General features: G+C 38.0%; 1 protein-coding gene across 1 annotated transcript in view; it reads left to right on the forward strand.

Annotated features, from left to right (window-relative positions):
• The window catches only part of LOC135721676 (dual specificity testis-specific protein kinase 2), a 30924-nt gene extending 24648 nt beyond the window's left edge, over positions 1–6276 (forward strand). The window contains exons 9-10 of the mRNA XM_065244096.1: positions 2563–2649; positions 2813–6276. Of these exons, the coding sequence (XP_065100168.1) occupies positions 2563–2649; positions 2813–2914 (189 nt within the window). The 3' untranslated portion in view covers positions 2915–6276. The remainder of the gene's footprint in view (positions 1–2562; positions 2650–2812) is intronic.
• Positions 6277–16427: the final 10151 nt, after the last annotated feature.

Here is a 16427-nt window from a genome sequence, read left to right on the forward strand (position 1 = left end):
TGGTCTGTAACGTTAAGGGAATGTATGGTATGTAACGTTAAGGGAACGTATGGTATGTAACGTTAAGGGAACGCATGGTATGTAACGTTAAGGGAACGTATGGTATGTAACATTAAAGGAACGCATGGTCTGTAACGTTAAGGGAATGTATTATATGTAATGTTAAGAAAACTTATTGTTTGTAACGTTAAGGGAATGTATGGTATGTAACGTTAAGGGAACGTATGGTATGTAACGTTAAGGGAACGTATGGTATGTAACGTTAAGGGAACGTATGGTATGTAACGTTAAAGGAACGTATGGTATGTAACGTTAAGGGAATGTATTATATGTAATGTTAAGAAAACTTATTGTTTGTAACGTTAAGGGAATGTATGGTATGTAACGTTAAGGGAACGTATGGTATGTAACGTTAAGGGAATGTATGGTATGTAACGTTAAGGGAACGTATGGTATGTAACGTTAAAGGAACGTATGGTATGTAACGTTAAGGGAATGTATTATATGTAATGTTAAGAAAACTTATTGTTTGTAACGTTAAGGGAATGTATGGTATGTAACGTTAAGGGAACGTATGGTATGTAACGTTAAGGGAACGTATGGTATGTAACGTTAAGGGAATGTATGGTATGTAACGTTAAGGGAACGTATGGTATGTAACGTTAAAGGAACGTATGGTATGTAACGTTAAGGGAATGTATGGTATGTAACGTTAAGGGAACGTATGGTATGTAACGTTAAGGGAATGTATGGTATGTAACGTTAAGGGAACGTATGGTATGTAACGTTAAAGGAACGTATGGTATGTAACGTTAAGGGAATGTATGGTATGTAACGTTAAGGGAACGTATGGTATGTAACGTTAAGGGAACGTATGGTATGTAACGTTAAGGGAACGCATGGTATGTAACGTTAAGGGAACGTATGGTATGTAACATTAAAGGAACGCATGGTCTGTAACGTTAAGGGAATGTATTATATGTAATGTTAAGAAAACTTATTGTTTGTAACGTTAAGGGAATGTATGGTATGTAACGTTAAGGGAACGTATGGTATGTAACGTTAAGGGAACGTATGGTATGTAACGTTAAGGGAATGTATGGTATGTAACGTTAAGGGAACGTATGGTATGTAACATTAAAGGAACGCATGGTCTGTAACGTTAAGGGAATGTATTATATGTAATGTTAAGAAAACTTATTGTTTGTAACGTTAAGGGAATGTATGGTATGTAACGTTAAGGGAACGTATGGTATGTAACGTTAAAGGAACGTATGGTATGTAACGTTAAGGGAATGTATGGTATGTAACGTTAAGGGAACGTATGGTATGTAACGTTAAGGGAACGTATGGTATGTAACGTTAAGGGAACGCATGGTATGTAACGTTAAGGGAACGTATGGTATGTAACATTAAAGGAACGCATGGTCTGTAACGTTAAGGGAATGTATTATATGTAATGTTAAGAAAACTTATTGTTTGTAACGTTAAGGGAATGTATGGTATGTAACGTTAAGGGAACGTATGGTATGTAACGTTAAGGGAACGTATGGTATGTAACGTTAAGGGAATGTATGGTATGTAACGTTAAGGGAACGTATGGTATGTAACGTTAAAGGAACGTATGGTATGTAACGTTAAGGGAATGTATGGTATGTAACGTTAAGGGAACGTATGGTATGTAACGTTAAGGGAATGTATGGTATGTAACGTTAAGGGAACGTATGGTATGTAACGTTAAAGGAACGTATGGTATGTAACGTTAAGGGAATGTATGGTATGTAACGTTAAGGGAACGTATGGTATGTAACGTTAAGGGAACGTATGGTATGTAACGTTAAGGGAACGCATGGTATGTAACGTTAAGGGAACGTATGGTATGTAACATTAAAGGAACGCATGGTCTGTAACGTTAAGGGAATGTACTATATGTAATGTTAAGAAAACTTATTGTTTGTAACGTTAAGGGAATGTATGGTATGTAACGTTAAGGGAACGTATGGTATGTAACGTTAAGGGAACGTATGGTATGTAACGTTAAGGGAATGTATGGTATGTAACGTTAAGGGAACGTATGGTATGTAACGTTAAAGGAACGTATGGTATGTAACGTTAAGGGAATGTATTATATGTAATGTTAAGAAAACTTATTGTTTGTAACGTTAAGGGAATGTATGGTATGTAACGTTAAGGGAACGTATGGTATGTAACGTTAAGGGAACGTATGGTATGTAACGTTAAGGGAATGTATTATATGTAATGTTAAGAAAACTTATTGTTTGTAACGTTAAGGGAATGTATTATATGTAATGTTAAGAAAACTTATTGTTTGTAACGTTAAGGGAACGTATGGTATGTAACGTTAAGGGAACGTATGGTATGTACATGTATGTAACATTATGGTAACGTATGGTGTGTAACGTTAGAAAATAAATATACTTTTTTGATGATGTGCAGATTTCCTGTAAAATTGTGTTATGCTGATAAAGCCACATCATTTTTTAATCTGTGGTTTCCAAATTCTTTCAAAAGATTAAAAATCAGTGTGTGATCTGTTCACAGGACTATGGGCTGAACATGGAGTCGTTCAGAGAGTTGGTGCAGGGCTGCCCAGAGCAGGTTCTGGAAATTTCTGCCAGATGTTGCCAGGTATGCATGAGGGACTCTGGGTTGTCTTCAGTATGATGATGAAATACAGGCTGATACTTATCAAGCAAAAGATGTTATGAGTTTAACACTAATTCAAAAGATGGCAACCTACCATAATTATAAAAACAAACCTTAACTCCTCTCCTGTCTGATGCTCTTTTAGATGGATGCCTTCAGAAGACCTTCATTCTCAGAAATTCTAGATGAGCTTGAGGACATTGCTGAGACCCTAGAGCCTACAAACAACATCCTGACCACAGGTTGATCCTTATCAACAAAGTCATGGCGGACTAAAAGTATTAATGGACTTGGCTGCATGGGAGTCTGCAGTGATGGACCATGACTAGTACTTTTTTCCTCTGTGAAGGGAACGTAATGGAGGACAAAACCACTCAACTGAACGGCCACTCAATTTTCAGTTCTGCACACCCCTTCTACAGTGTGTGACACTGAATGATGGAGCGAGGGCAAGCGAGAGGTTAAATGTTTCTCTTTATTTGTTTTTTCCTGTTGTGTCGAAATAAGTAATTCTTTGGGGACCAACTCGAAAGACCAAATATTCTCTGGACCAAACCTTGATTCCTGCTAAATTGAAAGCTTAAGCAGAGGTTGCACAGATCTGGAAAAAACTAAACCATGGAAATTCAAGTGTGCTGGATTTATTTTGCATCTTGCATTTTTTATATGCTATCTTACGTACATGTAAAAGTAATTGGCCTTGACATTTACTATTAATTGCCCATTTTTACCTTGTTAGTCTGTCTGTAACTGTTAACATACATCAGATTGGTGGAATTAATTCAACACTGTCAATTAAAAGGTTTGCACATATTACATAAAGCTTAGCAAACACGTTAAAAACATTATTTAAATGAATGTGTTTTAAGCTTTGAGCAATTTTCTCAGGTCATACAGACTGGTTTCTTAGTTTTTCTACGTTGCTTTGGAGCATTTCTCAAATCTTATAAAATGTAAGCGAATTTGTGAAAAAAAAAATCAACCAAATGGAATAAAAAAAATTCTTGAATTAAGTGTTTATGAAAAAAGTTAACTTATTTCAAGAAAAAATTTTTTTAGCTTGTTTAAGCACTAATTTTCTTTGTTTATATTTTTTGTCTAAAAACTACTTATTTTCTTAGGTCATTTTGCTTATCTAGAAAATACATTTAAGAAGTTTTAGATATTTTTACTGAAAAAAAGACTAAAATATTAAGAAAGTAATTTTTTTGCACTAAAAAGCCTGTAAAATCCTGTAAAATGTTCAAAATCCTTAGGGCGCACTCACATTATCCAAACCAAACCATGCCCCAGCGCGATTGTCACCCCTCCCTACTCCCCCAGATTACAGACAGCCCTCTCACATGTCATCATATTGCTTAGTTGATCTGTCACGTGTGCAGCTCGGACATTCACGTAACCCCGCTGCATCAAAAGGTTTTTACGGAGGCAGATGAACGTGAGTGGTCGCGCAACTGACGTCTTCACCTTTTGAATCACGCTCAGGCGCGATTGCGATCACACCACAGCCTTCCGCGCCTGAGCCCAAGTGAACCGCGCTCCGGCCCACCTCTGCAACCCGGCCGCGGCGCGATTAAACAATCCGCGCCCGGGCACGGAACAGAGCGATCACACTAGTCAAACAAACCAGGCTTTGGGGTTCAAACGTGCCCGAGCGCGGTTTGGTTTGGATAGTGTGAGTGCGCCCTTAGCTTATCTCTCAATTTTTACATCAGTGAACATGTCAGTTCCATCAAAATGTGAACACAATTACACTGCAAAAATGACTTTCTTAGTATTTTTGTCTTGTTTTCAGTAAAAATGTCTAAAAAAAAAACTCTTAAATTAAGATGTATTTTCATGATGAACAAAATGACCTAGAAAAATAAATATAGTTTTTAGACTAAAAATATGAACTTTTAAGTAAATGTTTGCTTAAAACAACCAAATAAAAAATCTGCCAATGGAATAAGAAAAAATTTCTTGAAATAAATTTACTTTTTTCTTAAACACTTAATACAATAATTGTTTTCTTATTCCATTGGCAGATTTTTGCTTGTTTTAAGCACTAATTTACTTAAAGTTTACATTTTTTTGTCTAAAAACTAGACTTATTTTCCTAGGTAATTTTGTTCATCAAGATAAAAATACTAAGTAAAAAAAGTCATTTTTTGCAGTGTATGTGTGTCAGTATTTTGTGTTGTAAACTGTGAACGAATTCACATTTTCACCTTTTGTCTGTAAACAAATTACACACATTGTTATTTTGAAAAAAATACAAAAATAATTGGAATGTTCACTGTAAACTGTACGAAATGTCACATTTCTGTTACTCAAAATTTCAAGATTCACTTGACATTCATTTTTCAATTCAGTTCACATTTACAAAGGACAAAAAAAACATAGAAAACATGCTTAATTCCTAAATGTTTTCAGGTGTAAGACTATTTAACACAAAACAGTATAATGTATTTTGTTGTAAAATGCAGCTGAAAATGTAGTAAACAGCAGTCTGATTGTATCAAGCATTTGCAATTTGTCCAAAACAATGAGAATGTGCTTTTATGTTGTACAAAACTGATTAACTCATTCCCCTCCAGACATTTTTTGAAAAGTTGCCTGCCAGCATTTTTTGTGATTCTCACAAAAGTTTCACAAAATGCCTTCCAGAAAAATTTTCTCCTAAAAATATATAAACATACAAATATATCAAATGAAAGAACAGACCCTCTGCTTTTAAACAAACAAAAAAAAAATGGGGGAAAAAAACGTTTCATCCTTTTTCTGCTTATAAACTCTTAAATATGAGTATTTTTCTTTGAAAAAATTAAAAAAATAGCAAAAAGCTGAAAATTGGAATTTTGTTAGAGATCAGAATAAGAATGATTATCAAAACATACAAGAGTTTAAAATTAGGAAATTTTTGCTTCTGTTTTTTATACATTGGCCGTCTAGTGGATAATCGCAGCATTACAGATAAACATAAAACCTCATCAGGGACACTTTTTTATGCAAATGTTTTCTCTTAATAGACAAGGTAACTTGTCAACGGCGGGGAAAGAGTTAATGATTTGGAGGTTGAACAAAGTGTTCTGAAAACTTATAATTTCTGATCTGAGAAATTCTCCAAAGCAACTGATGAAAAACTGTAAACATGAGGAGCTCACATGCAAAAGCCCCTAAACGCCACCTCCGTCAAAAATGAGATAATGACAATAACCGAACGCTTTTGCACATATTATACATTCATCAAAAAATGTCCCTTTAAATTTGCTAAATTCCGGCCTCAGGCCATTCAGAAATATAGTTTTATTTTGCAGAATCCGATATAAAAATGCTTATTTACAAGAAAACATGTCAGACGCACATAGAGGGTTTTGCATTTGAGATCTTTATATGTAAATATATTTTCTTGTAATTTAATGGATGATATACGTTGTACATTTGTACAGTAATAGGAATTCTAGATGATGCTGAGGTAGTTTACCAGAATCTATTTTGTTTACTGAATTCAAATCAGTTTGTATTTCTTACTCTATTTGTGTACTGTACATGGTGTTTGGTTAAATATGGGCACATTTATATTTCTAGTTTATTAGTTAAAACAATAAAGTTGTATTTGATTACTTTGTAAGATTGATTATTTTACGAAGATATGCACTGTAAAAAAAATATTTTCAAGAAAAAAATTCTTAGTATTTTGTCTTGTTTTCAGTTAAAGAAATGTAACACCTGGCTCTAAATGACATATTATTCAGAACCAGGAAAATGTACATACGGGTTCTTTTGTATGTGTCTCTCGACTGATTATGGGAACTCCTTCTCTATAGTTTTACGTTAACCTATCACAGCATTAACTGCTAAATAATTTACTGCAAGAAACTTAAACCCTTCACATGTAACTGTTTAGACCCAACATTAATATTAAACCAGATACCAAATGAGTAAATACTTCAGCGTTTATACATAAGAGTAACAAGTTTTATTTAAGAAAAAATAGGAATATTGAAATAGAGTAGAAAAAAACTTAAATAACCCTTAACATAAGGCTTTCATCAAGATTTCAAATGTATATAAAAACAAATAATCACTACAAATAACCCTTAACCTCTTAAGGATGAAATTTAAATACTGAAACTTTACACTTTGTTAAATCACTTACAATAGTAAGCTAGGAATCACAGAAATTGTGTTGAGAAAAAAAAATAATAATAACAGGTCCCCTTTAACTACGGTTTATGTGACTCTTTCAATGCGACACGTTTAACACATTATAAATCACACAAAAACCGATTACCCAATATAAATCAAGACTTTAGAGGTATCTTACTTAACTTATACCCATATCAGAGCATATTGAACAACTTTGAAATAATAAACACAGTATTTGTGGGCCCACACACACACACTTACACATAAACATTCACACCCCCTTGTTGTTGCAGGCCCGTGCCGTCGCTCGTGTGTGTTGTGGCCATTAAACGAAAACTTAAACTGGCCTCTTCACTCCTAAGAGCAAAAATAAAATGAAACCAAATACCTTAAGGTGCAGCTGTCCGCCGAATTGGTTATTGTGGTTTCCCTTCCTTTCTTTCTGCCTCGTGATAATCGTCTGCAGGTTCGCGTGTCCCGCGACTCCAAATGAACATCACCACTCACATCTACTCAAAGCGCTTTTCCGTCTCCGTCATTTTTATCATACTTGCAAATATGACTGTCTGGATACACAACTTATCACTCCAAAGACACTCGCGTGCTGCTCTGTGTCCGACAGAAAGTTCTCAAATCACTCACATCTGTTCCGCCATCGCGATAGAAGTGTTAAATGTCCGTCAATCTCCTCTTTGCAACTTGAATAAAACAACTACCAGTCTTCTCTTAACAAGATGCTTAACAAATTATTACTAACTGTCAGTTAGTAAAACAAATTATAAAGTATAAGAGACAACTTAATCCGATCTGGATCAATGCATTCACCCTGTCGATCTGCCAGGTGTTTTTTTCTTACTGACGCGGATTTCTCTTAAAAAACCAATAGCTGTCCTAGTTGTTTGTACAGAGGGCGGAATCAACTTCTGATCATCCAATGATTAAACAGACAACCAAACTTGCTGTCAAAAAACCACGTTTTGCACCATGTACATTTCAACCACACTTTACTTAAATAAATATATAAATAATACTCTTAAAGAGCCAAACCTCAATTTGTATCTGTTTCTGTAAATTAACAGGACTCACACCATACAAACAAAATACACTTCTTAAACCATATGCATTTGAAAATTCACATGAAAGTTTTTTAAAGTTTTACCCTAGGTTACACTCTCCCCCGTCTTAAATTCTCATGCCCTCATGAGATGCTATCAAAGTAATAACTTAACTATGTACAGTAGCTTTTGAAGGTAAATGGTATTTTTTTTCTGCATTACCACAATAATTACATTGAGCCAATGGATGACACCAAACTGTGCTACAAGAGGCTTTCTTTCCAGTTAAACCATCAACTTGTATGAGCATACCCCTATAACTAATAGACAAAGGCTGCTCAGATGGTTGTCCCAACTTATTATAGCTTAACTTTACAACAGGTTTCATTTGCCGTTTTGAACGTCTTTCGACAAGATCTGTCTGCATTACAGGAGATTGACTGTACTGATTATCTGTTCCTGTTGATATCAGGTGTTCTTCAGGTTCAGGAACTATTTGGGTTGTATCCTCACTCCTATTTTCTCTAGGATGTGTTTCCACCCATTCCTTAGGACAATTATCTGTCTGGTTTTGTTGCACAGCTTTCCTTGTTACTACAGGTTCAAAGACATCTTCAGGGTCAGTCCATCTACTAATCCTGTCAGGATAGTTATAATAGAACCCATCTTCATCATCCTCAGATGAAACATCCAAATTCAGAATCTCATTGTCCATTTCTCTTTCTCTCCGTAACTGCTCTTTCCTTGCAGTGGTTGCTCGGGTCACAGGAGGTTTTGTTTTTTCTTTTCCACCATCTTGGACAACAAATCTCACTTGATCTCCAATGGGCAGTAAGTGATCCCTATGAAGTGTTCTTATACCTCCTATTCCTGTTTCTGGTTTTACTTTGTATACAGGAAGCATACCCAATTGCTGTATCACAATATATGGTGAGGATTTCCATTTATCTTGCAATTTGTGTTTTCCTGTCAAGGCAAGATTTCTAACCAGAACTCTATCTCCTTTTTCCAAGATATGATGTTTGACTTTTTTGTCATAGTACTTTTTATTCCTCTGATGGCTTTTTAGAGATGTTTCGGCAGCCAACTGGTAAGCTGTTTGCAACTCACTTCTCATTTTGTTGACATACTGCAGGTGAGTTTTCTCTTCCTCATCTAATGGCAGGCCAAAATGTACATCTACAGGAAGTCTGGCTTCCCTGCCGAACATGAGATAATATGGGGAGTAACCTGTTGACTCATTTTTGGTGCAGTTGTACGCATGCACTAACTGACTAATATGCTGGCTCCATCTGTTCTTTTGCGCTGGATCCAGGGTACCTAACATAGACAGAAAGGTCCTGTTAAATCTCTCAGGTTGTGGATCTCCCTGTGGGTGGTACGGTGATGTACGGGATTTTCGAATACCCAGCATTGCAAGCAGTTCTTTGATTAAACGACTTTCGAAGTCTCTTCCTTGATCGGAATGTATTCTGGCTGGAAGACCATAATGCACAAAGAACTTTTCCCACAGATTTTTAGCAACTGTTACAGCCTTCTGATCCTTTGTAGGGAACGCTTGGGCATATCTGGTGAAATGGTCTGTTACTACCAGAACATTGGCAATTCCCTTTGAATCAGGCTCAATTGAGAGAAAGTCAATACATACTAGATCTAAAGGCCCATTGCTAGTGATCTGATTTAAAGGAGAATGTCGTTGAGGTAAAGTCTTCCTTGCAATACACCTCCCACAATTCTTCACATACATCTCAATATCAGTTGACATTTTAGGCCAGTAAAACCTATCTTTTATGAGTTCTGTTGTTTTCTCCACACCAAGATGTCCCATATCGTCGTGTAAAGAGCTCATAATTTTGTGGTGGTATTTGTTAGGCAAGACCAACTGGGATTTTTCTTTATCATCTTCCCCTTTAGTCACTCGATAGAGAAGTTGATGTCTGACTACTAATTTCTTTGCTTGTCTTTGCAGCAATGCCACATTTGGATCTGAACTTTTTGACATGGAAAGGACATTTCCAGACTCTACATCTTTTTTTCACAAGACCAATAACTATGTCTTGGTCCTGGGCATCCCTTAATTCTGCTCCAGTAACTCCCTCCATCTGCTCATTGATGAGTTGTACAGGACAGGCATATAAGGGTGGAATGACTTGTGGAGGGCTCCCTAGCTGATCAATTAGCCTGGAAGATCCATCCCCTTGAGAACAGTTTGCCAACTGACACACAGCTTTCACAGACGACTGTGGTATCTCTTCCCACTCATGTGTCGCATCTTCACCGGTTGGGTATCGGGATAACACATCAGCATCCAGGTTATACCTGCCAGGTTTATACTGTATACTGAAGTCATAGGTAGCAAGTGCAGCAAGCCATCTGTGTCCAGTTGCGTTCAATCTAGCGCTTGTCAGGACATAAGTGAGGGGATTATTGTCAGTCCTCACCAGAAACTTAGCACCATATAGGTAATCGTGGAATTTGTCCACTACAGCCCACTTCAGTGCTAGAAATTCCAATTGATGAACTGGATATCGTTGTTCCGCAACACTGAGTTTCCGACTGGCATAGGCCACAGGTCTGAGTCCTTCGGGGTATTCTTGATTCAGAACAGCTCCTAACCCCTTTAAGCTGGCATCTACATGAAGGACATAGGGCTTACCAGGATCAGCGAACGCCAATACCGGGGCATGAGTGAGACAGTAGACAATGTTGTTAAAGGCATTGGTACATTCTGGGTTCCGACGATCTCCAAAAGGTTCTGTTTCTTTGAAATAGATCTTCTCAGTTGTGGCTTTCTTTTTACCTTTTGCTGGCAAGTACCCTTTTGTCAGCTCAGTCAGGGGTCTCACAATGGCAGAATAGTTCTTAATGAATCTGCGGTAAAACCCACAAAACCCCAAAAATGAGCGCAAGGTTTTCAGGTCTTTTGGCACGTCCCAGCGGGCAACGGCTGCTATCTTTTCAGGGTCAGGGGATATGCCATCTCCAGAAACAATATGCCCCACATACTTAACTTGAGCTTGACAGAACTGACATTTATCAATGGAAACTTTCAATCCACTTTCTTCCAAACGATTTAACACTTTCATGAGTCGTTCCTCATGTTCTTCCAGAGTTCGACCAAAGACGATGATGTCATCCAAATATACAATTACCTCCAGAAGATGCATGTCCCCTACTGCTCTTTCCATTAACCGTTGGAAGGTGGCGGGGGCCCCAGTGATCCCTTGTGGCATACGTTCGAATTGATAGAATCCCAACGGACAAATGAACGCGGTTTTCTCTTTGCTCTCTTCTGCCATCTTGATTTGGTAGTACCCACTGCGAAGATCGAGAACAGAGAACCATCGACTACCTACAAGACAATCGAGAGCTTCATCAATTCTAGGGGTAGTATATTGGTCAGGGATAGTACGTTGATTCAGAGTTCTGTAATCAATACACATCCTCACAGCCCCATTCTTCTTTCGAGCTATGACAATCGGCGATGCGTAAGGGCTCCTGGACTCTGTAATGATACCTGCTGTCAATAGATCTTTTATATGCCTTCTCACATCCTCAATGTCGGCAGGTGCAAGACGACGAGATCTTTCTCTAAAAGGTCTGTGATCACTCAGTTTAATGTGATGTTCTACCCCTGTTGCTAGTCCTACATCCCATTCTCTACAGTTCCTGGTGGAAGAGAGATGTCTCTAGTTGTCTCATTGTGTACTGGTACTCGTATGTGATTTAAATTTACCTCTGTTAAAGGTAACACCACAGGAGGAATGAAAAGACCGGAGGGCAACTGGTCCTCCAGAGAGGTTTCAACCAGAAAGATATCTTTTGGTAATGGTCTTTCACACTCTACTTGACATAGGATTTGGAGTTTACTCTGTGAGGGCACTGTCAAAATGCCTGGTCCCGCCCACTTAACTTTCCCCTCTGAACACTCAGCAATCTGTTTTGTTTGTGGTTTTGGTTGACAACACATTTGCTGGTAAGGAGAGTTAATTCTGAAACTGTGAGCTACATTGGAGGAACCAGTCTCATTATGTAGAGCCGCCAACCTTGTGAAAAAACTGGCATTTGTCCCAATTATCACAGGGACTGACTGGGATCCTTGGGACTCTGGACAAACCAGGGCTAGAATGGAGATGGTTTCTTCAATTTTAGTGCCTGAGGCTGGAAAGGAGGCATCAACAACAATATATCCCTTGTATGGATAACTGGATGAAGCGAGTCCCCATATAGACAGTCCTTGAAGGGGTTGTATTGGCACATCTGACAAGTACTTAGAATACCAAGAGTCAAATACAATAGTGACTTGGGATCCGCTATCCAAGAGAGCTGTACAGGGATGTCCATTTAATTTTAGTGTCACAGTAGAGGTAGGCCCCACTAATCCTTTAGGGAGACAAGCAGTTTCCAAAGCATCAATCTGGCTTTTCTTTGAGAAACAATCAGAGTTTTCAGTCTTTGCACTGTCATTTGACATTTCCTTTCTGTCACACTTAGCTTTCCTTAGTGACCTGACCAGCTTTTGGATCACTTTTGTCAAGTTCTCAGGAGCTTGGCACTTAGTGGCAATGTGCCCATCTTCTCCACATCTGTAACAGAAAAAGTCTTCCTGAGGGGGTCTAGCTCTATCTTTCCGTGTCCTTGGCATAAAACTGGATTGTCTTTGAGTCTGCTCACACAGCTGATTATGTGCTACACTCATAACGCTAATTTTCTGCTGTAATTGTTGGATTTGTTCTTTCAGAGAGTGTACCTCCAAATCACAAGACGTTTCCACATGTGCTTTTGTAGAAGTAGGCTCAGACTCCATCCTCATAGAAGCAGCTGACGTCTTTGAAGGTCCCTGTCCTATCCTGGTTGCCAGATCCTTAATCTCTGCTTTTAACTCTTTCACTATTGAAAAGCTTATTTTGTCATCCTCCTGTCTGTGTACAGACTTTACAGTAGCTCTTATTTTCTTACGTACAGCTTCATTCTCCTCAGCTTCTCTAATCTCATTCAAGAGAGTCAAAAAGGTTGGTGGTTTAGTTTTTCTCTCTCTAAGCCTCAGTTGGAGAAGCATCAGATCTGACTCCACTGCACCTCTGATTAATTGCTCAACCCTGACACGATCCACCATTTGCAGGGACACTCCACCTTTCTGCACTACTTTGTTCAACGCTTTGTCCATCCTGCGCAGAAAATCTGATAAGGCTTCACCAGGACATTGTCTTAACAGGCGGAACGCAAAATACAGATCTTCTCCTGACTCAGAAGTACCAAAGGTACTTTCCAGTGCCTCTATGTATTGTAAAACACTAGCTTCAGGATTAGAAAATCGTACTGCTTTGATTATCTCAAGTGCTGACCCTTTTAAGCTCTCCACCACTCGACGCCTTTTTTCCTTCTCAGAGCATTCGCATTCGGCTATCATCATTCGGGCTTGATCAATCCAACCATCTAAGGTTTCTTCTCCTGGTGGTGTAGGAACAGTACCAGAAAAAATGCGCAGCCTTCTGTAAACATTATCAGTGTTGGATGGTTTACCTGTTTTCTCTAACAGATCCCCCACTGCACGAATGATAGCCTCTGGAGAACTAGCACTAGGACCTTGGGAAGACAGAAGAGCTTGCACATCAGTCAATGACTTTCCTTCACCTGCTAAGAACATGGCAAGTTTTTCAGCAAATTCAGTAGAGGAAGGTTCCTTTTCCATGTATACTACTACTTTCCACGGTTCTTCCCCAGCAGCAGACAACAGTTCAACAGGCACAAGAGCAGGATTAACTACCTCTCGGGTCTCACACAATACGAGCTGTTTATGTAAATTTGGGTCTGTCTTAGTAGCTCTAACACGTACTCTTCCCCACACTTTTACTGACTCTGTGATTTCTTCAATATGTGCTACCTCCTCAGCTGCAGACACACCCACCAACACTAGGGCATGTGATTTGTCAATGAGAACCTCATCACACCACACAGTGAGTATCTCTTGAAAATCTGAATGACTAAGTGACTCCATCTTAATTACAAAGCACCATCAGCCCTGCGTTCCAGTTCGTTTTTTTATGAACTTCCCTCGCTAACTTCACTCAGTCTCGTTCACTCGGATGTACGTCATTGCTTACGTTGTACAAGTGCCCACTCCTGCTAGAACACTTAAAGTGGGTTCAAATGGATCGCCCTAAGCCCTTGATCACATGGAAAGTGGAGACCGCCCCCTCCATGTGCAAAGCGCGAGTTGCTGAAGTGACGTCACAATCGTGTTGCATTGTGGGATATGAAGGTGAATGAAGTGTACATATGAAGCAGACTCGCTCCCTCGGTCAAAATCGAGGGAGCGAGGGTCTGTCCATACAAACTTCCCTCGTCCACTTGACGAAGTGGAACGCACTTCAAAATGGCGACAGGGATTCCCCCGAGGGGAAGTGCTTAGGGAAGTTTGCGAGTGTGTGTCTAAAACTGGAGTGGAACGCACCCAAGTTAAGGGTAAAATAGGTAACGTACTAAACAAAGGGACTTTGAGTCCCCGTACGGGCCACCACTTGTGTAACACCTGGCTCTAAATTACATATTATTCAGAACCAGGAAAATGTACATACGGGTTCTTTTATATGTGTCTCTCGACTGATTATGGGAACTCCTTCTCTATAGTTTTACGTTAACCTATCACAGCATTAACTGCTAAATAATTTACTGCAAGAAACTTAAACCCTTCACATGTAACTGTTTAGACCCAACATTAATATTAAACCAGATACCAAATGAGTAAATACTTCAGCGTTTATACATAAGAGTAACAAGTTTTATTTAAGAAAAAATAGGAATATTGAAATAGAGTAGAAAAAAACTTAAATAACCCTTAACATAAGGCTTTCATCAAGATTTCAAATGTATATAAAAACAAATAATCACTACAAATAACCCTTAACCTCTTAAGGATGAAATTTAAATACTGAAACTTTACACTTTGTTAAATCACTTACAATAGTAAGCTAGGAATCACAGAAATTGTGTTGAGAAAAAAAATAAATAATAACAGGTCCCCTTTAACTACGGTTTATGTGACTCTTTCAATGCGACACGTTTAACACATTATAATCACACAACAACCGATTACCCAATATAAATCAAGACTTTAGAGGTATCTTACTTAACTTATACCCATACCAGAGCATATTGAACAACTTTGAAATAATAAACACAGTATTTGTGGGCCCACACACACACACTTACACATAAACATTCACACCCCCTTGTTGTTGCAGGCCCGTGCCGTCGCTCGTGTGCGTTGTGGCCATTAAACGAAAACTTAAACTGGCCTCTTCACTCCTAAGAGCAAAAATAAAATGAAACCAAATACCTTAAGGTGCAGCTGTCCGCCGAATTGGTTATTGTGGTTTCCCTTCCTTTCTTTCTCCCTCGTGATAATCGTCTGCAGGTTCGCGTGTCCCGCGACTCCAAATGAACATCACCACTCACATCTACTCAAAGCGTTTTTCCGTCTCCGTCATTTTTATCATACTTGCAAATATGACTGTCTGGATACACAACTTATCACTCCAAAGACACTCGCGTGCTGCTCTGTGTCCGACAGAAAGTTCTCAAATCACTCACATCTGTTCCGCCATCGCGATAGAAGTGTTAAATGTCCGTCAATCTCCTCTTTGCAACTTGAATAAAACAACTACCAGTCTTCTCTTAACAAGATGCTTAACAAATTATTACTAACTGTCAGTTAGTAAAACAAATTATAAAGTATAAGAGACAACTTAATCCGATCTGGATCAATGCATTCACCCTGTCGATCTGCCAGGTGTTTTTTTCTTACTGACGCGGATTTCTCTTAAAAAACCAATAGCTGTCCTAGTTGTTTGTACAGAGGGCGGAATCAACTTCTGATCATCCAATGATTAAACAGACAACCAAACTTGCTGTCAAAAAACCACGTTTTGCACCATGTACATTTCAACCACACTTTACTTAAATAAATATATAAATAATACTCTTAAAGAGCCAAACCTCAATTTGTATCTGTTTCTGTAAATTAACAGGACTCACCATACAAACAAAATACACTTCTTAAACCATATGCATTTGAAAATTCACATGAAAGTTTTTTAAAGTTTTACCCTAGGTTACAGAAACGACACAAGAAAATAAGTCTTTTAGACCAAAAATACCAAATTTAAGTGATTTTGTGCATAAAACAAGCCAAAAAATCTGAATTTTTTTTTTCAAGATTTTTTGCTTACCCCATTGGCAGATTTTTTTGCTTGTTTATGCACAAAATCACTTAAATTTGATATTTTTGGTCTAAAAACTACTTATTTTCTTGGGTCGTTTTGTTCATCAAGAAAAAGCATCTGAATTTAATTTGTAGATATTTTTTACCGAAAACAAGACAAAAATACTAAGAATTGTTTTTCTTGAAAATCATTTTTTGCAGTGTGATTGCACAGCTAAAATCTATCCTTATTTAACAACAAGGTCTATTTAAATCGTGACAAAAATGCAAACCCATAAATATTACGTGTCTATGAAGAAAAAGTGCTGTGATAGATGTGAATGGAAAGTTGTTCATTTGGTCATTAGTAT

The sequence above is a fragment of the Paramisgurnus dabryanus genome, chromosome 18 (genome assembly GCF_030506205.2).
Source record: "Paramisgurnus dabryanus chromosome 18, PD_genome_1.1, whole genome shotgun sequence".
In the NCBI taxonomy this organism is placed as follows: Eukaryota; Metazoa; Chordata; class Actinopteri; order Cypriniformes; family Cobitidae; genus Paramisgurnus; species Paramisgurnus dabryanus.